A 22,920-nucleotide genomic window follows, 5' to 3' on the forward strand; every position below is an offset into this window, starting at 1 on the left:
TTGAAATGATTGTGTTCCAGGCGTGGTTTGGCATTTTTCGAAACAATTCTGTGGATTTTTCTCTGCTCTTGCATCAGAATAAATTGGTTCGATTGGCACGTTTCCTATGTTATTCTGAGATTTGAACTTGAAACATTGCGTGACAAAGCAGCTTTCCTTGCCACATCGTACGACTCAGTTGCGGTCCACATTTGATCATCATTGAGCATTTGTACACTGGCTCGACAAATAATGGCTTCGTCGCAAGCACCTTTTCCATGGGCTTTTGTGCGAAAATGTCACTGTGTGGGGTGAATGCAGTCAGATTTGTGGTGAAAAAAAATTAGTACAACGTTTCACATTTTTAAAATGTTCATCAGAAAAATAAATGCAAACATTCAAGGTTTTTAAAAAGAATGGAGTTAAGAGTTCGACGTAGAAACGATAGGTAACTAAACTGAAAACAAGATTGAAAAAGCGCCAGAAACTTGAAAAGCATTCGTTAAATTTTTTTGCAGAACTGCAAGAATCTCTCTCCAGCAATCATTTATCGCCAGAATACAAATATCATATTTTAATCATTTTAAAAATTATCTCATACAAAGATATTCCCAATTGTTTTATATTATAAAATCAACTACAACATTGAGTATAAAACAATAATAATCTAAAACAAACAGAACGCATTAGCTGTGTATGTTTTCTTTTAGGGGGCGTCTGATGTAAAGTGCTTAAACCGAAAGTGATTTTGGTTTACGATTTTGAAGGTAAGGCAACAATGGACCGCTTTTGTAATGTTAAGGTTTATTTATACATTCATTATGTACGAGAAAAAAATTGCAGTCATACAGAACCACATAAGCGTTCCAAGAGTAGACGTCTAACCATTTCCACGTCGAGGAGCGCCACGGCGAATATGATAACTCTTGATAAAATTGACTGAAACAGGAAATTCAATAAGATTTTTAAAATTTGGACTATTATTTTACTCGATTAACAAAAAAAAATATAAAATGGTTTGAATTTCGGAATATGGAATAGCCTTATAAAATCCGAAAAATCTGATATTTTTATGTAAAATTCATTCATTTTTCTTAAAAATAATGAGAGAATTTTTTTATTCAGTTTTCCGTGGTTCATCGACTGGCTACATATATTATGCATCCTCATAAAAAATCAAGTCAATCCGTTGAATAATTATTATTGTTTATTTTTATTTATTTCTAATAAATAATTAAGTTAATTGCAAGTGTGTTTTACACAACGCGGTAGTGTGTAAAATCTCATACAGTCAAACCTGAGTACGAGCGAAGTGCGTAGCGGTACGTTTTTCGCGCGCAAGGCGCTATTGAAAAATTCATATCTCCGTAAGTATTTAATTGCCCACTCCCAAATTTTTATAGCATCAAGAAAAATGATTTTCCCATTTCATCCAATAAAAAAAAAGAAAAAAATCATGTCCAAGTTTGAAAAAAATCGATATGTTTAAAACTTTTCAATATTTTCCATGAAACCAATACGTTGAGTAAGTATTAATATACTTATCCGAAAGCTATGAAAAAGGCGCACATGTTTTGGGCACTTTTTGGTACCTTCTTTACTTTTGACAGTACGAGCGATTGAAAAAAGTAGGTTTTTTTCAAATGGTGAAATTAAACACAAAAAATCTCGAAAGTCTCGCCTACTATGTTGAAATAAAAATATACGTGTCGAATATTTTTGACTACTAAACCGAGAAAAAAAATTATCTGGGCAAAAAAAATTTTTGTGGCAAATTTTGCGTGGAATGCCCCATATATATATATATATATATATATATATATATATATATATATATATATATATATATATATATATATATATATATATATATATATATATATATATATATATATATATATATATATATATATATATATATATATATATATATATATATATATATATATATATATATATATATATATATATATAATATATATATATATATATATATATATATATATATATATATATATATATATATATATATATATATATATATATATATATATATTACAGAAAGTTCTGATATTATAATAAGGTAATAAGGCTTATTTTAGGTCAATAGTATCTTCGGAGAATTTAATGGAGGCAATATGCCCTTTCTTTTGGCATTGCGCTTTTGCTGATTAATCCCCTATGAGTGAGATATTTTCACAAATTTTCTTGGAAGTGATTATATCGAAATGATGCCTTCAGCAAATTTGTAGCTCTTACTTTTGCGAATAACTTTACTGAAGACTTCAAATATCTATTTTGAATACTTTAAAAGTTATGGCTTGTTGTTTGTGGATTACTCATTGTCGCCTATTTATTGTTGAATATAGTAATAATCCATTGAAATAAGCCAAACATTATTTCGATAAATCGAATTTTGTATTTCATTTTTCTATCTACAACCGCTAGAAATAATCACCGAACACATCCAAGTTGTCTGGAAGGAACTTGATAACTTATCAGTGCAAAAATGTTTGTTCGCGCACATTCAAGCGTCTGTAGAGCTGTCGGATATTTATGACGAGGGAAACTGTTCGGTTCGCGGTGCAGTAAGAACTCGCGGTTACATAACTAAATTCAGTGGGTTTATTGAGGAGAAGTACTTGTGTGCACATGCACTATACGTATATCAGTATTAAGATTGAAATCTGTTCAGTATATAATTCAGTTGTATTAACTCTTCGACTTGTATAAATTGTGACTGTAGATAATGACTCTCGATACTAACTTTGAATGATGACTGACTGTTCTGATTGTAATTTGTACTATATATAGGTTGCTACCACTATTAGATGAACACAACTGTTCTGTTCAGGAAGTAAGAATCTTCTAGAATCTAGCTGTAGTATGAGTAACGAAACGCAACAAACTGTTCCGTAACGCCTATCTACTCGATTCATTATGCTATACCTAACTGGCCTGTACTACAGTGAAGTCTCACTACCTCGTATGAATCTAATTCAAAAGCTGGCGCAAACATACCGCCCGCCTTGAAAGACGGATCTTTCAACAAATCCTGAGATGTACTATTCAGTTCTGTGCTATGTTATGCTAATAATGAATTCACTTTTTATTGCTAATATTATACTAAGTCTGCTGCTGTTGAGATGTTTGAAGATTAGTGGAGTACCATGGGCGTCGAGAACGGGAGACTTGAGTTCGACTCCGTCAACTGCTACGCAGCCGGCGTCGATAACCCAAGACCCGAACGACTCCGCTGGTCCCACCACTTACGTTCCTGCTGCTACTTCGATGTGTGTATGGTGGACTGTATAAACTGGTAGACTCGATAGGATGAGTGCACGATTGCGTTGGTTCAGCGACTGAGCTGCTGGTTGGCTGAAGCCGTCGATAGTACAGCGGACCTGTGCGGCCGACTGGCTGATATCATCTTCGATGGTGGTGATGAATGCTGGGATAAAAAGAGGAATGCTTTTTAAAAGGAAAAATGATACAATAAAATGACTTCCCTGGAACGAAGGCCTTATGGAGGGTTGATGCGATGTATACGATGGGGGTCGAACCTGGTTGAATTTGGCACAATTCAACCCGATGAAATGCACCCGGGATGGGTGAGGACAAATACCACCAACGTTGTAGTACTTCCTTCTGCCAAAGCTGTTACTTTGGCTCTGTAGAATATTGGACTGATTAGGCTCCAGTGAGACTCTTCACTGGACTGAAAATTATCTCTTGTGGCAAATTTTGCGTGGAATGCCCCATATATATATATATATATATATATATATATATATATATATATATATATATATATATATATATATATATATATATATATATATATATATATATATATATATATATATATATATATATATATATATATATATATATATATATATATATATATATATATATATATATATATATATATATATATATATATATATATATATATATATATATATATATATATATATATATATATATATATATATATATATATATATATATATATATATATATATATATACACTCAAGTTTTTTTTTACGCGGTTTTCATTTACGCGGTTTTCAACCCGATGAAATGCACCCGGGATGGGTGAGGACAAATACCACCAACGTTGTAGTACTTCCTTCTGCCAAAGCTGTTACTTTGGCTCTGTAGAATATTGGACTGATTACGCTCCAGTGAGACTCTTCACTGGACTGAAAATTATCTCTTGAGATCTCCAACGACCATTCGTTGGAATGAGTGATGAAAGATGTAGAATAGTATCGAAAGTCGGATAATCTGATGACGTCAGAGTGGGTTGCCTTTGAACCACCGTACGAGTAGATTACTCGTTCCATTTAGAAATTGTGATTAGAAGAGGAAAAGGACTTTCAGTGTGTAGAATCTTCAGTGCCCAGCAAGGCTGGACACATACTTAAATTTTACCTGGACGAAATATGAGTTGCGCATCCTCTTCCTATTCAATACACAGCAGCCGTACTATCTCATTTCAATGCTGATTTGAATAGTGAAAATAACCGGTCCGTTTTAGTCAGTAAAACCCTTCACTGGACTGTGATTATGTGATTATTTTCCATATGTTCCAAATGAACTTCGTTGGATTAATGAACGTAACATTTTGAGCAAGAATTATGTGATGACACCATGGTGTATGCTCTAGGACCTAATACTGGTGCAGCCTCTTCATGTTCACGGTAGTCTACACAGCCACTGGAAGGCTAAGTGAAGCTGGTGTGGTTCGTCCTTGAGCCACTGTACAAGTAAATTTCTCGATCAAATAGTAAATTGTGGATTGAAAGGTGAAAAACAAAACTTCAGTGTGTAGCGACTGTAGTGTCCAGTTGGCCAGACACATACTCTAGGTAACCTAACCTGAACAACGACGATTCATGCTGTCCTTTCAATCCACTTGTGTGATTTGCATGTGGAATTATCTGATGGATGAGTTAAAACTAGGACCAGTGAATGATGAGTCTGCCTTTATCCTGTTGCTGACTTTGTTTTGTGAAATTAGTAATTGGTATGGCGATTAAAAGTGTCAATAACGACAAAATAATTCATGTTTATTAAATAGGAATTGGCTTCGTGCCCCAAATTAAAGAATTCTTTAAAGACAGTACTGTTGTGTAGTGCAGTGTGTAGCAAAGCGTGATGGTTTCCGAAGCACCACATGCATCGCGACTCTTGTTCGCAGTGCTCAGCGTGATGATTGTTCGAAAAACAGTTGCAGCAAATACCTTGTTTTTGGGCGAATTCCACTCTCTTCGTCGGCGGCAACTGTTTGAACTCATAGCAGCCGAACAAGAAGGGACGGTCTGTGCAGAAGTAGCACTTTGGTGGAATTACCTTTCGTATCTGTTGATTCGCCTCCACCTTCCGAATTACCACTGTCTTGGTGATTGCCTTCTCCGCTCTGCGTGCCCGTTGCAGCAAATATAAATAGGTGTCCTCCAGCATACCGTCGGCGCCATAAACAACGCCAGTTCCATCGGCGCCACTCGTTGAAGTTGCACTTTTACGCCACCACTTCTCCACCAGTTCCGTCGATGCCCTTAACCAGGCTGCCTCTCGAGTAGCTGTGCTGCCGCAAATGCCGATCTGTTGCGATACAGCCACTAGTTGCTTCGCCATCGCTCGATGAGATGCGATCCCGGTCGTATCCGATGAAAATTTGCTCATTATTCTTATAAAATTATCAATTCCGAAAACACGTGCTTCACGTGTTGACCGATTTATCACATTAGTTGTCTGATTTGACACTTGGCATCCACTGACGTTTAGCGCACGGTGTATGGATTGTTAGCAGGTTGTCGTACTTCGGGTTTCGCCCGTATTGAAATACCCATTGTAGAACGATAGGTGTGAACATTTTAGTTATCGGGATGGAGCGTTCACTCGCGATTAAAATTGTCAGTTCAGTTGATGCTGACGAATTGTAAAGTCACGTAATATGTTAGCACAAAATGGCGAGCTGACGCTTCAATTAACCTTACAAATGGCGCTGTACTGTTCTTTTTCGCGAATTTGTCTTCAAGCGCACGTTTTTTCATTAGACGATTGAAACATTAATTTTCTGATTTCACTGTGTTATACTGTTTCATTTGGGGTAGACTTTTTCGCCTGATCAAGTACATGGCTGGGCACACACACTTTGTGACGCGCATCGCCACGCTATCTGGTTTCTTTTCACCAGCCGATTTTAATTAAACACTGTTCTGTTTTCTTGTAGTGCAAAATACATTTAACACTAGCACATAGCGACGCGCATCGCCACTTAACCTGGCTTCTTTTCGCCATCTGATGTTCTTTGGTGCGGCATTTTTCTGTCCTGTCTCGGACTAGCTGAATAACTTGACCACGATATTCAGCGACATTGTTCGATATTTCTCACACGGTTCGCGACCGAAAGGAACGTATTGAAAACCGACAGCGTATGAATCCGGTTCGAAGGACCAAAAATGTTCGCGCACATTCAAGCGTCTGTAGAGCTGTCGGATATTTAAGACGAGGGAAACTGTTTAGTTCGGGGTGCAGTAAGAACTCGCGGTTACATAACTAAATTCAGAGGGTTTATTGAGGAGAAGTACTTGTGTGCACATGCACTATACGTATATCAGTATTAAGATTGAAATCTGTTCAGTATATAATTCAGTTGTATTAACTCTTCGACTTGTATAAATTGTGACTGTAGATAATGACTCTCGATACTAACTTTGAATTATGACTGACTGTTCTGATTGTAATTTGTACTATATATATATAGGTTGCTACCACTATTAGATGAACACAACTGTTCTGTTCAGGAAGTAAGAATCTTCTAGAATCTAGCTGTAGTATGGGTAACGAAACGCAACAAACTGTTCCGTAACGCCTATCTACTCGATTCATTATGCTATACCTAACTGGCCTGTACTACAGTGAAGTCTCACTACCTCGTATGAATCTAATTCAAAAGCTGGCGCAAACAATGTTCATTTGTGCGAACCTTCTGACGGCAATTTTTCTAACTTATGACCATCGGATCGATCTGAAACATATCGGAAAATGAAAAGCGAAATAAATAACTCCAAGCAACGGCGTAGCCAAGAGAAGGTTTTGTGGTTTAACACCATACAACCCTCCCCCCCCCCCATCACACCCAAATAATATTGGATTGAGGTTGAAAATTTATTGATGCAGACTGATTTAATTCAATATTACAATAACAATTATCTGATCCGTAGATTAATAACCTGTTGTTGTAAACATCATGAGGACTTTTGATAAATTGTCGGAATGGGGTCCTGATATGTAACTGATCTATTGGTCTTGATTTCACAGTTGTCTAATTGCATCAACATCAAATTCCTGCCTGAAAACATTCCAATAGAAAATTCCAGAGTTCTGTAATCAATCATAATCCTCAGATTTATTTTCAAATTGATCTCGTTTTTGTAGAGATGTACTGTAATAAGGGTCTTTATTTAATAGGAAGAGAAGTTAAAATTGATTTAATGTCCTTGAAACATAGAACTGCTCACCAAAAAAATGCATAACTTTCAACATTTGCTAAAAATGTTTTTGCCTTTCTCATTCACTCTAAAATTCGTCAATCTAATCCCGACCCGGAGGGTCGAGTATCATATGCCAATCGACTGAGTTCGTCGAGATCGGAAAATGTCTGTGTGTATGTGGAAAAAAATGTGACCTCTGTGTCTCAGAGATGGCTGGACCAATTTGCACAAAAATTGTCTCAAATTAAAGGTACAACCTTCCCATCGGATGCTATTGAAGTATACTACATGGGAAGTCATGTATAGGTCAAATGTTTAAAAACAGTAATTCAACGTCAAGATAGCATCATTTTGATACCGCCAATTTCGGAGGTTTAGTATCCTCAATGAGTTTTGCAAACGTTAAACAGCGCATCATTTGATAAAATAATTTTGACGGTATATCGTCCAAGAAGTATTTATGGTAAATTTTCTCAGGTTAATTTTCATGACTACAATAAAGTCTCAACAAATTCGCTAAAGACACGAACTCTGTTACTATTTTCTGAAAAATTAATTCTGCATAATTTTAAAACTTCAAAAATTACGGTTTCGGAATTATGCCGTTTGGGCAGTATGATCGATTTTCACCAAACCCCCACCAAACCGAAGTTATGGCTACGCCGCTGACTTCAAGTAAGTAGAAAAAAAGTCGTTCTACACTCGTTCACAAGAAACTTCTTCGAATGCTGAATATCTATTATAATACATTGAAACTCCGATTTTATCAGCCAAATATGAACATATGTTTGATGGGCTCTAGCAGACGAACAAGACTGAATTCGAGTAAATCCTTTCTTGAGCATGTTTTCCTTATCATGAAGATGGAAATATGCAAAAATATAAAGTTCATCATAATCAGAAATAGTTATCAGACTACATCAAGGGACGGGAAGAATATTTTAACAGCTTCAGTTTATCATAAAGAAAAAAAATTGCCCGATTTAGTCAATGTCCCCATTTTGTCAGCCTAAAATACACCATGAGATTGATAAAAATGGGTCTTTATTGTATGTATTATTCACTGTGTTTCACATTAATAGGTACATTTCATTTTTGGGGATTTTTTTATTGCATCGAACTACAACAATTTTTAGGTTATTTTATAGACTTCTTCCAAAATTTAGCGAACCTATTCCAATTCGTATACCAATTAATTGGTATACTTAAGGGTTTATACGTTGCAGATAGAGAAAATACTGAAATTTTCAGCTTTTTTCCTACACAATATTACGAAAGCTTATTAAACAATTTTTCCTAATAAGTTTGTGAAAATTATAAACTATTTGAATTTTTTTAACAGTCTAATTTTTTATTTAACCGTGATTTTTTAATAAATAGTGACCATCGCTTCACAACATAGTCTATTTTTCATGGCTTGCGGTGAGCACGATCTCTCGAATTGCTGAACTGAAAATTATGGAATAGAAATTAATTTTTAGTATTCTTTACAGATTTAACTCGCCGCGCGGATAGCTCTGAATTAGACCCGCTGGTGCCCTAAGACGATTTCGCTAGATTTTCAGAGCACTGTGCACCCAGTGTATTACCGCAAGTGACGGAAGGTTATCGAAAAGATTCGTGAAAATGAAAATTCCACTAATGATGATGATTTTCTCAAACGGTTCGTTTTCGAGAGGTTTTTATTTGTTCTTTGGCATTAGGATTAGCGATAATAATTCAAATCAAGGATACTACTGGTAAGTCACCTTTAGAAAAAGTCGATGTCGAAGTAAAATTTGGAACTATGCACGCATGCACTTCAGAGATAGCGTGATATCAGGTGCGATTTCATTTCAACGCTTTTTTGTGAAAAGAGCGATACTTACAAATGTAAACATAAGGCTTTTTTCATACATGCGAATGAGGGCTTTGAAACGCAACAAATTTACCTAAAAATTTGGATTCTACGATATTGCTTTCTTAAACCACAGCAAAAAATACAACGGGCGAAACTGTATTTTTGTTTGTTTATTTAAAGTTTCGCCCTCCACGCTCCATGCAAACAAACAGGGCGATACTTTTTTTTGCTAGCAGTTTAGAGGCGAAACTGTTTTTCGTATTTTTTAGGATTATCAGCTGTAAATAGTAACAATGATCGCTATTGACAAAACCCGGACGAAATCGGTGGTGTAAAACGGTAGTTATTGTAAAAAAACGTAAGGACGATACTTCAATGCTGATAGGTGGGACCGAAAAAGTAAACAATCGCCAAAGGGGCGATACTATCATTTTGTCAATTTCAATAGCAAAAACAAATTTTAATTTAATGATTTCAAATACTTTATTAAGTTTTGGGTTTCGATCACTGAATCATGCAATCTAGGATGTAAAAAACACAATAGTTCTTAAATAGGAAATAAAACCAAATCTGGAAATATTCACTGTTGATTTTCTTTGAATGGTATCACTGCTAGTATCGCCCTTTTCAAGAAAAAGCGTTGATTTCTTAGTTCTCAGTCGCGTTGGAAATTTGAGTAAAGTATAAACTTCAAATCGATTAAAAAAAAATTCGATTTTTTTGGCTCAGTACAATATCAGTTTTCCCACCACAATTTAGATCTTTTATTAACAGAGCATCAACAATAATTCGTTGGTATGTCTATTTTATGGGCCATTTTTTCGCTTTCCCATTGATTTGGTTTGAGATTTCTAGCACTGATGTTGTCCTATGCTGATTTGAGCGATTCTCTGAGTCTTGCCACTATCTCATGTAGTATGTGTTATCAAAAACATCGCGAAGCATCAAGTTCTAAATGTTCTCAAACGATATAATATCCGAAGAGAGTAATAAGAGTTATAAGAAATGTCTCATCACACTGTTAGGTGGATTAAAAGCGTTTATTAGCATTGAAAATGCTTTACTCTACTATATGGGGCAGGGCTAGGTGTAAAACTAAAATTTGATTTCGAACTGCGTCACGAAAATGTGGCATAATTTTAAACAACTGTATCGCTGTCAATTGTTGATGGATTTGCGTCATTTAAATACTAATAGATTCAGAGAAGTTCAAATTAAAAATTGGTTGCAACTGTACACTATTGAAAAAATTCGTATTATTGTAAAAACATAGGAAAAATGTAAGAAAGCAGACAATGTTTTCGCTTACGTTTTGTTGATTATTGATGTATTTTCATGATTCGAACACCAATAGATTCAGAAAATCTGTGTATTTTATTAGCACACTATTGAAAAATCCGTAAATAGGAAAACATATACAATTTTCACAAATTTGCGCAAGACATTCCCTAACACGAAACTCATCTCGACATTCAAATACGTCCTACACAATTCATCGTTTGATATAAAAGGAATGTTTTTGGCCGAAAAAAATTGAAATTCCTTCATTGCCATGCCTGCTCTGCTGGTAGAACCAGTTGGATTATCGCTATTGTTGCTTGTGGGATAGCTGTTATATCTTTCATTAGATCACGAACTACGGAAGGGGAACGTTTGTCTGTGTGCGCTGGAAGGATTTTGTTCGCAGCTTCAACGACAATGGCGGAACAGAAGCGAGATGGCGAATTGCTGGTTTATGCCGTGCGTGTAGTCTGTGCAGATTCCATAGGATTCTCCTAACGTATCCCAAAGCATAGTTAGGGGAGACCGGGGCTAGTTGGCTGTGTTTTCAGTTTTCAGTTTTTACCGCTTTGATTTTGGTAGATCTTGTAAAGTAGAACACGTTGCATGAAAGGGTAGAGTGTTGGCAACATCTCTGAATTTTATGACAATGTTTGATACGTTGTCTTCATTTCTAGAGACAAAAATATGTGACGCGGAAAAGCCACCAACTTACCCCAGCATCGGGGTTAGTTGGCGGACTGCCAGAAAATAAGCAATCCAATGAAAATACAATTACATAATTCATTTCAATAAAACTCTATAGTATTCGACACTTTACATTATATTTCAGTCTCAATACCTGTCCCCTGCATTGACGAGAGACACAAGAAAAAGTTTCTCTTACTGTGGAGTGAATTTCAGAAATAATTATATATGGTGACTATTTTCGCACTATAAATAGTACACTGAAGTCTTTTTATGCGGTTTTTTATGCGATTTTTTATATGCGGATTTTCAAAGTTATGCGGTTTTTTTTATGCGGATTTTCAAAGTTATGCGGTTTTTTAATGCGGATTTTCAAAGTTATGCAGTTTTTTTATGCGGATTTTCCAAGTTATGCGGTTTTTTATGCGGATTTTCAAAGTTATGCGGTTTTTATGCGGATTTTCAAAGTTATGCGATTCTTTTTATGCAGCTTCCTTTTAATTTTTAGGGCATCACCTGAAGCGACTTTTATCGAAAGATAGATCCTCGTGTATGCACATGCTTAAACAAAAGACATAAAATGTTTATATCTATATTTTGGATTATAAATTAGTAGTCTTTGGGTTAAGGATATGAGAATCATTCTTGATGCAGTGAAAATAAAAACAGAAAATGACTGAATACCTTTTTACCTTTCTCATAATAAAACTTATGCAATCGGTCGGAATTTAGACTTTTTAACTGAGGCCCGCAGAGCCGAATCTCTTATACCATTCGACTCAGTTCGGCGAGATCGGAAAAAAAATCTCTGAGCGTGTATTTTTTTACTTGGTGGTAAAGCTTTTACGCCGACCCGGCACACGTTCAATAGTTAGACCATACTACCAATTTCGTCCATCGTGTGCCAGAGTAAGGGACTCTGAACAGAGAAGATAACTCTGAACCGGTGGCTTCCGGTTCACTGGTGCCCCAAATACCCTGGTGGTTTGTCGCGTTCGGTGCTACTATGCGTAGTACCTGACAGTGGAGCTAGCCTACCTCGGCGGAGAGTTCCCCGACGAACGAATGTCTCCTGCAATCGTTAACGGACACGTTATTCTTCTTTAGATGTAGTCCGGCAGAATGCCGAGGTCAGTCCAGTGATTCTCGGTGGAGGATTGCGTCCGGTAGAATCTTCCTACTCCGACGAAGAGTTCCCCGGCAGTGGAAGATCTTCCAAAACCGATGCTACCCGGGCAGATGCCGAGGTCGGTCCTGCAATTCTGGGTGGAGGATGACTTCCACTTGACAGGCGCCCCGACGAGCATCTGCCGGAGCTACTTCCCGATCTACTCGAACTAGTCCCCGCCGGTGGGTCTACTCACACGGAGAAATTTCCCGACGTTGAAATTTCTCTCGAAATCGTTATCTCGATGCTGGTCGGTTAGGTGCCGAAGTCTGTCTTGCGATTCCGGGGAGTCACGGTTCCGACAGCATAAGTCATTAAGTGACTTTACGCTTGTCTGGACATGCCGCAGACTCAGGTGATTCGCATTTCATGCCAAAAGGTCCTGACTCCTGTGTTGCAGAAGAAAAAGAGTTAAGTAGCCGGAAAACTCTAAGCTTGCTCATATGACCCTACTCCACATCCTACTTTTCTAAACTTTCTTACTTCAAATCCTTGCTCTTTCTTGAGTATTATGGCTCTTAATATTGATAAATATTTCACACCTTATGCGTTTTTTATGCGAATTTTCAAAATTATGCAGGTTTTTATGCCGATTTTCAAAGTTATGCGGTTTTACTTTATGCGGATTTTCAAAGTTATGCGGTTTTTTTATGCGGATTTTCAAAGTTATGCGGTTTTTTAAGCGGATTTTCAAAGTTATGCGGTTTTTATGCGGATTTTCAAAGTTATGCGATTCTTTTTATGCAGCTTCCTTTTATTTTTAAGGAATCACCTGAAGCGACTTTTATCGAAATATAGATCCTCGTGAATGCACATGCTTAAACAAAAGACATAAAATGTTTATATCTATATTTTGGATTATGGATTACTAGTCTTTGGGTTAAGGATATGAGAATCATTCTTGATGCAGTGAAAATAAAAACAGAAAATGACTGAATACCTTTTTACCTTTCTCATAATAAAACTTATGCAATCGGTCGGAATTTCGACTTTTTTACCGATGCCCGCAGAGCCGAATCTCTTATACCATTCGACTCAGTTCGGCGAGATCGGAAAAAAGTCTCTGAGCGTGTATTTTTTTACTTGGTGGTAAAGCTTTTACGCCGACCCGGCACACGTTCAATAGTTGGACCATACTACCAATTTCGTCCATCGTGTGCCAGAGTAAGGGACTCTGAACAGAGAAGATAACTCTGAACCGGTGGCTTCCGGTTCACTGGTGGTTTGTCGCGTTCGGTGCTACTATACGTAGTCCCCCCGACGGTGGAGCTAGCCTACCTCGGCGGAGAGTTCCCCGACGAACGAATGTCTCCTGCAACCGTTGACGGACACGTTATTCTTCTTTAGATGTAGTCCGGCAGAATGCCGAGGTCAGTCCAGTGATTCTCGGTGGAGGATTGCGTCCGGTAGAATCTTCCTACTCCGACGAAGAGTTCCCCGGCAGTGGAAGATCTTCCAAAACCGATGCTACCTGGGCAGATGCCGAGGTCGGTCCTGCAATTCTGGGTGGAGGATGACTTCCACTTGACAGGCGCCCCGACGAGCATCTGCCGGAGCTACTTCCCGATCTACTCGAACTAGTCCCCGCCGGTGGGCCTAGTCTACTCACACGGAGAAATTTCCCGACGTTGAAATTTCTCTCGAAATCGTTATCTCGATGCTGGTCGGTTAGGTGCCGAAGTCTGTCTTGCGATTCCGGGGAGTCACGGTTCCGACAGCATAAGTCATTAAGTAACTTTACGCTTGTCTGGACATGCCGCAGACTCAGGTCCTGACTCCTGTGTTGCAGAAGAAAAAGAGTTAAGTAGCCGGAAAACTCTAAGCTTGCTTATATGACCCTACTCCACACCCTACTTTTCTAAACTTTCTTACTTTAAATCCTTGCTCTTCCTTCAGTATTATGGCTCTTAATATTGAAAAATATTTCACACCTTATGCGTTTTTTATGCGAATTTTCAAAATTATGCAGTTTTTTATACGGATTTTCAAAGTTATGCGGTTTTTTTATGCGGATTTTCAAAGTTATGCGGTTTTTTATGCGGATTTTCAAAGTTATGCGGTTTTTTATGCGAATTTTTTTATGCGGTACGTATCCCCCGCATAAAAAAAAACTTCAGTGTACCGCCAACTTGCCCCGTGTGCGTTACCGCCAACTTACCCCAACCGCATATTTTGTAAAAACCGATTTAATCCACCTAGCAGTGAGATGAGACATTTCTTACACATTCACTATTGGATTAGTTTGCAGAACTCACGAGAAGTAGGCACACAACTAGAGGTGGGATGAAAACAGTTTCTAGTCTTGCACGAAAAAAATCTCGAATAAACTGAATAAATTATAGAAATCAACAAAACGACCGAAATAAAAAAGTAAAGCAAAAATGAAACAATAGGTTTTTAAATTCATAAATGAGTAGAAAAATTAATGTAAATCAAAATTATAGTGTATATTATAATCAAATTAGATTAGGTTATTACATAAAAATTAAGATTATATTTAGAAATTGTTAAAAGAATAATAGAATAAATTGACTCATACTAACAAATTGAATGTAATAAAACGAATGACTGAACATGAAATGCATACAATTAAAGATATGAATAAAATGAATCAAATGAATCAAATGAATCAAATGAATCAAATAAATCAAATGAATCAAATGAATCAAATGAATCAAATAAATCAAATGAATCAAATGAATCAAATGAATCAAATGAATCAAATGAAACAAATGAATCAAATGAATCAAATGAATCAAATGAATCAAATGAATCAAATGAATCAAATGAATCAAATGAATCAAATGAATCAAATGAATCAAATGAATCAAATGAATCAAATGAATCAAATGAATCAAATGAATCAAATGAATCAAATGAATCAAATGAATCAAATGAATCAAATGAATCAAATGAATCAAATGAATCAAATGAATCAAATGAATCAAATGAATCAAATGAATCAAATGAATCGAATGAATCAAATGAACCAAATGAACCAAATTAATCAAATTAATCAAATGAATCAAATGAATCAAATGAATCAAATGAATCAAATGAATCAAATGAATCAAATGAGTCAAATGAATCAAATGAATCAAATGAATCAAATGAATCAAATGAATCAAATGAATCAAATGAATCAAATGAATCAAATGAATCAAATGAATCAAATGAATCAAATGAATCAAATGAATCAAATGAATCAAATGAATCAAATGAATCAAATGAATCAAATGAATCAAATGAATCAAATGAATCAAATGAATCAAATGAATCAAATGAATCAAATGAATCAAATGAATCAAATGAATCAAATGAATCAAATGAATCAAATGAATCAAATGAATCAAATGAATCAAATGAATCAAATGAATCAAATGAATCAATTGAATCAAATGAATCAAATGAATCAAATGAATCAAATGAATCAAATGAATCAAATGAATCAAATGAATCAAATGAATCAAATGAATCAAATGAATCAAATGAATCAAATGAATCAAATGAATCAAATGAATCAAATGAATCAAATGAATCAAATGAATCAAATGAATCAAATGAATCAAATGAATCAAATGAATCAAATGAATCAAATGAATCAAATGAATCAAATGAATCTGTTTGCGAGTGTACTACTTCACCCTGAAACCATTTATGCACCCCTCGACCGCTACACCGTTTTTTCCCGGTTCACTGTACTGATGTAAACACAACATAAAGTACGATTACCCAGCTGGCCGAGAAATGTCATCGGTCTACTCACACATCGGAGCCAGTACGAGTAAACAAATGCAGCTGAATTGCATCATCATCATCATCATCGGTAGGACTGGAGGGATAATCTCTCAACGACGGAAGCAGAGGAAACGAAGCCCTGGCGCACCACCTTTGCTGAACTTCACCCCCTGGAGCCCCCGGAATAGGAGAATAAAGGAGAAAGGCGCCATCAGTGCATATTCGGCGAAGAAGCTGCTCGGTCGCAGCAACCAATTCAATGTAAAGTGTAATGTATTGATTTGTCATATTGTGTAAGAATAAATGTTAATTAAATGTGAAAATATAGTGTGAAATGTAAAGTGTTATCGGTATATGGCTGGTGTTAAGCTTATTTATGTACAAGTCCCTGAATCCTTTGCCGATTGCCGGAAGGTATCAAGTGTCTGCCGACAAGCTTTGCCATCGTCAGGAAACGGGAATTAAATTAGGATACAGTCCACTAATCCAATCGAAGGAAGGTAAGGACCAGACTCCAAAACAGAATCAAATGAATCAAATGAATCAAATGAATCAAATGAATCAAATGAATCAAATGAATCAAATGAATCAAATGAATCAAATGAATCAAATAAATCAAATAAATCAAATGAATCAAATTAATCAAATTAATCAAAAGAATCAAAAGAATCAAAAGAATCAAAAGAATCAAAAGAATCAAATGAATCAAATGAATCAAATGAATCAAATAATTCAAATGATTCAAATGATTCAAATGAATCAAATGAATTAAATGAATTAAATGAATCAAATGAATCAAATGAATCAAATGAATCAAATGGATCAAATGAATCAAATAAATCAAATAAATCAAATAAATCAAATAAATCAAATAAATCAAATGATTCAAATGAATCAAATAAATTAAATGAATCAAATGAATCAAATGAATCGAATGAATCAATTGAATCAATTGAATCAAATGAATCAAATGAATCAAATGAATCAAATGAATCAAATGAATCAAATGAATCAAATGAATCAAATGAATCAAATGAATCAAATGAATCAAATGAATCAAATGAATCAAATGAATCAAATGAATCAAATGCATCAAATGAATCAAATGAATCAAATGAATCAAATGAATCAAATGAATCAATTGAATCAAATGAATCAAATGAATCAAATGAATCAAATGAATCAAATGAATCAAATGAATCAAATGAATCAAATGAATCAAATGAATCAAATGAATCAAATGAATCAAATGAATCAAATGAATCAAATGAATCAAATGAATCAAATGATTCAAATGAGTCAAATGAATCAAATGAATCAAATGAATCAAATGAATCAAATGAAGCAAATGAATCAAATGATTCATATGCATCATGTGAATCATATGAATTTTTGGCAACACTGTCTAGTGCTATAGTCTCGGTTTTTATCACGCGTCAGTTTTGCCTATTTTTATCTGAATTTTGCTTAAGATAATCAAATATTACCGTTAATGCGAAAGAATTATTGCCTGCCGATTGAAGACCAGTACTATTCTCTCGATTACGTCTCGTTTCGGAGCTCAATTTTGTGATTTTGTTTCGCACCAAATCAGAAGAAGCCACCATTGTTTCTGCTTTCCTTCATAACCCTCGCTTTGTTCTGTCATCATGACGAAAAACAACAAGTGCGATGCTGACTCTTGTTCGGGTTCTGCTGGCTCACGTAGTCAAAAGATTAGTTGCGAATTTTGTGCTAATTGGTTTCACCACAAGTGCGTAAATCTCAATAACATTGTGATCAAATCTCTCCGCGAGTGCCCCGGTATCTGCTGGCTTTGTCCCTAATGCCGCATATTGGATAAACGTTCGCAGCCACCTACTGAAACATTAAACCTGATCTTACAACGCACTTCGTCAACGCTTACTCTTGTCGGCGGTGTGATGGATACACTGCAAAACTTTTGCAAGATGTACCCGCATAACTCTTCGCATCCAAGTTGCTCGCAGCCCCAGCCAAGCACCCGTGTAATCAACGAAAGCGGAGGACCCTTCAAGGACCGTCTCGACGAGTTTCAACTCAACTTGAGCAATATGTTCGACTCGATCTTCGCCGAAAACAACAGCGGCCTCGCACCAGCAGCACTTCCAGACCTTCTCTGCCTCCACCTGATAAGATTGCGAAAGCTGACGTTCCAGTAACCAGTGCAGTTCTTACAAATACTATAGTTCCCGTACTTCCAGGTGTTACTAGTAGCTGCCATCCGATTACAACATCTGACCTACCCGCCACCAACGAGTCAACAAATTTTGCTGCTAGCGTATTCGATAAAACTGTTGCCCGCGACGGAGTCATGCTCGTCGATAATTTGCATTCTGCTGTCCCTGCTGCTATCGACAACACAACTTTCAATCAAAGCGCTGCCACCACCGCCTCGTCTGCCCGAGGTTTTACCACCACCGCTACCACACCGCACACACAACCAACTTCAAATGTTTACATTGCTTCCAATTCTGAGCACACCTGTTTTGCCAATGCCGCCTATACGCCTGCTACCGCCACTATTCCCGCTACTACTCCCACTGCTGCTGCCGCCGTTGGTAACTTTCCTGCCAAATTGTCATCTATGACTCCTGCTATTGCTGCCAACAATTTCTACGATTCTAATATCGCACAACTAGCCGACCAATCGAATCACATCGTCTCTTCTAATCAGTCAGTATCTACCAGCTACTACGAGCCTCGTGTATTTAACAACCTGCATCAACATCAACCACCTGCTGTACTATCTACTACGTTCAGCTCACATAGAACCCAGCCACATACCATCGATAGTGTAATTGTATGTCCTAGGCTTATGCATCAGTCTCAAAATGTTATGAGTTGTCCTCAAGTAGCAAACATACATACCCCTCTGGTTCCCCACAAAGCTCCCATCACTGTGGCTAACAGTAACAACGCCAGGATCACCGTACTTTCAGATACCGTTGTTCACCCTCCCAATATATTTACGACCAGTTGCATACTACCCGCTCACCCCGTAGCAAGTCATACTCTTGCTGTAGCACACCCCGTTCCTAATGAAAAATGGTTCTATGTTACTAAATTCCTACCCCACGAATCTGAATCCAATATCATCCGCTATGTGGCTGATCGAGCCAACTGTAATCCCAATCTAATTCGATGCCATAAACTAGCCCGCCAAGACATAGAGGGACGACCTCTCTCAATCCTGTCTTTTAAACTGAACGTCCCAGAGAGCTTAGTAGCAAAAATAATTTCAGCAGGTTTCTGGCCCGAGGGAGTTTCTATCACTCCTTTTTTAGACCGGAAGTCGAATTCATTCAAAAGAGTTACGGGCACGCCGGACATTCCATCAACAGCCCCACCGAACATTTCCCAACGTGCCCGGCGTTGGAATCCCCCGCTCCCCCTCACCCAGATGTATTCACAACCAGCGCCTGTAGTACGAACACCAACTCAACAACCACCACCTCAGTTTCATCGACTTGCGCTAACACCATCTCAGGCTCAGCTACGTCAAACCAACAGATCAACACTAATTTAAGCCACGAGTTATTGGTTTTCTACCAAAACGTCGGTGGCGTCAATACCCGCATTACTGATTACGCCCTTGCCTGTTCCGCAGCGACCTACGACATATACATTTTTACAGAAAGCTGGCTCAACAGTAACACACTTTCAAAACAATTATTTCCAGAATCGTACTCCGTTTTCCGCCAGGATCGTTCGGTTTCTAACAGTAACAAACGATCTGGAGGAGGTGTTCTCTTGGCTGCTCGCTCGAAATTTAAAATCCGCTTGTTATCACCCTCCAGTTGTTCTGGCGTGGAGCAGCTGTGGGTCTCGCTCACTCTCAGCAGCTTCTCATTGTACATATGTGTTATCTATATTCCTCCTGATCGTGTGAATGATATTTCTCTCATTGACCAACATTTGAATTCGCTGACATGGATCACTGCCCAGATGGCCTTGAATGACAGAATATTAATTATAGGAGACTTCAACTTTAGCGGCATTAATTGGGTTCGCAATAATACATCATTTCTGTACCCAGACTCATCACACTCACCAACTAACACGTGTATGACTCAGCTACTCGAGGGTTACAGCACCGCGGGGCTAGTTCAACTTTGTGACGTCACTAATGACAACAGTCGTATTTTGGATCTTTGCTTTGGAAGCCAGGAGCTCTCCGATCACTGCCGTTTGTCGTGCTCCAGCTCCTCTCGTTAAACTATGCCAACACCACCCTGCTCTTCATTGTTTTCTCCGAAAATGTGTACCTTGTACATTCGAAGATACCACTGAGAAACTGACATATGTCTATCGCAAGACAGATTTTCGAGGAATGCACCTTTTCTTGTCTCGTATCAATTGGAATGAAATCTTGCCACAATCTGATGCAAACGCAGCGGCTGAAATTGTTTCGAACGTACTGATTTATGCTATCGACCAGTTTACTCCTAAAAAACTCAATCATGGCTGTGAATATCCTCCATGGTCGAATCGTACACTAAAAAAGTTTAAATCGGCCAAAAGGTCAGCTCTAAAAAAGTTTTCGAAATACCGAACCGATATACTAAAGAATCATTATATCTTCTTAAATCATTGTTACAAGAGACTTAATAAGTCTCTCTTCAATTCCTACCTTCATCGTATTCAGAGCCACCTTCGTAACAATCCAAAAAAGTTTTGGATTTACGTTAATGAACAGAGGCGTGAATCAGGTTTACCCACTTCTATGTCGCTGGGTGATTTAGAAGCGACTTCATTGCCGGACATCTGTGAGTTATTTCGCCAACAATTCAGCAGTGTTTTTACCAATGATACTCTTAATAATCAACAAGTCTCCGCAGCAGCCGACAACATTCCCCGCAGGACTAGTATTGGACCTCATTTCACGATATCTTCCGATATTGTACAAAAAGCTTGCGTAAAACTCAAGTGTTCTAACACTCCTGGACCTGACGGAATCCCATCCTCTATCATTAAAAAATGCTCGTCGTCGCTTTGCCTACCTCTGTCCGTCGTTTTCAATATGTCGTTAAGATCCGGAGTGTTTCCTACCATCTGGAAATCATCTTACGTTTTTCCGGTTCATAAAAAAGGATCCAAAAGCGAAGTTCCCAATTACCGAGGAATCGCATCTTTATGTGCACTATCGAAATTAATGGAGCTCATCGTTCTCGAGTTTTTGACACATTGTTGTTCTAGCTACATCGCAGAAACTCAACACGGTTTCATTCCCAGGAGATCTACTTGCACTAATTTAGTAGCCTACACCTCATTTATCGCTCGCTCGCTATAGGATCGATTTCAGGTTGATGCAATATACACCGATCTGTCGGCCGCCTTCGATAAAATCAACCATCAAATTACGATTGCGAAACTGGAACGTCTCGGTTTCTGCGGCAGTTTTTTGGAATGGCTTCGATGTTACTTAACAGGCCGTAAAATGTCTGTTAAAATCGGGAATCATTTATCCTCATCCTTCGACGTAACGTCCGGCGTACCTCAAGGCAGCCATATCGGTCCATATATTTTCCTTCTATACATAAACGATCTGGATTCATTGATTAAGTGCTTCAAGGTGTCTTATGCCGATGATTATAAGTTATTCCATATAGTTAAAAGTTACTCTGATGCTTTGTTTTTGCAATCTCAGTTAGACATTTTTGCTAATTGGTGCATGACTAACAGGATGGTTTTGAATGCCTCGAAGTGTTCTGTGATTACGTTTGCACGAAAACGCTCCATCGTAACATTCGACTACACTATCTTGCAAAACAATTTAAAAAGAGAAACTACAGTGAAAGATTTAGGGATTCTTTTGGATTCAAAGCTTACATTTAAGGATCACATTGCTTTTATCTCGTCTAAGGCTTCGCGTAATCTAGGATTCATTTTTAGGGTTACTAAGCATTTCACTAACGTACAGTGCTTAAAAACGTTGTACTGCTCGCTCGTTCGTTCCACATTGGAATACGCCGCCGTTGTTTGGGCTCCTTTCTACAAGAACAGCATTCAACGCATCGAGAGTATTCAGCGTAAATTTGTGCGTTTTGCGCTGCGCCACCTGCCTTGGAGCGATCCCTACAATCTGCCCAGATACGAAGATCGTTGCAACCTCATTGGTCTTGAAACACTGTCTTTGCGCCGCAATGTGGCCAAAGCGTCCTTTGTCTCTGATCTGTTATTGTCTCGCATTGACAGCCCTGATTTACTCCGTCTTCTCAACATTGATATTCGCCTCCGAAACCTTCGTTCCTACTCTTTTGTCCGTCTTCCAGTGTCTCGTACTAATTATGGCAAAAATGAACCCGTCAGTAGCATGTGTAGAGTGTTCAATCAATGTTACAATGTCTTTGACTTCAATTTGTCTCGCACTTCTTTAAAAAAATTGTTTTCGCGCACCCTTTCACAAACCTGATAGTGTTAGCCAATTTTTTATGTTAATGTTAATACTTTACCTATGTAAGATAGAGTTTAAGAAGTGTTTATTTTAAGCAGTGTTTAGTGTTAGTCATTGTATCATTTGGTTTGTTTGTTAACTGTTGATACCTAAAAGATAGAGGTTTTGTGCCTACGGGAGAAGGAGCTTTTGAAAATCCACTCCCGCGGGTTTTTCCCTCTCAATAATAAATGAATCAAATGAATCAAATGAATCAAATGAATCAAATGAATCAAATGAATCAAATGAATCAAATGAATCATA

The 22,920-nt window shown here is 37.3% G+C and overlaps 1 protein-coding gene across 5 annotated transcripts in view; it reads right to left on the reverse strand.

Moving 5' to 3' along the window:
- The window catches only part of LOC131682876 (uncharacterized), a 564,793-nt gene that overhangs the window by 7,573 nt on the left and 534,300 nt on the right, over nucleotides 1-22,920 (reverse strand). Inside the window, exon 5 of one of the 5 annotated variants that reach the window (XM_058964664.1) lies at nucleotides 4,053-4,141. The exons of the other annotated variants lie outside the window; for them this stretch is intronic. Coding sequence (XP_058820647.1) covers nucleotides 4,054-4,141 — 88 coding nt within the window. The 3' untranslated portion in view covers nucleotide 4,053. Of the gene's footprint in view, nucleotides 1-4,052; nucleotides 4,142-22,920 lie in introns of those variants that run through there. 5 annotated transcript variants of the gene reach the window in all.

Source organism: Topomyia yanbarensis, chromosome 2 (assembly GCF_030247195.1).
Source record: "Topomyia yanbarensis strain Yona2022 chromosome 2, ASM3024719v1, whole genome shotgun sequence".
NCBI classification, from domain to species: Eukaryota; Metazoa; Arthropoda; class Insecta; order Diptera; family Culicidae; genus Topomyia; species Topomyia yanbarensis.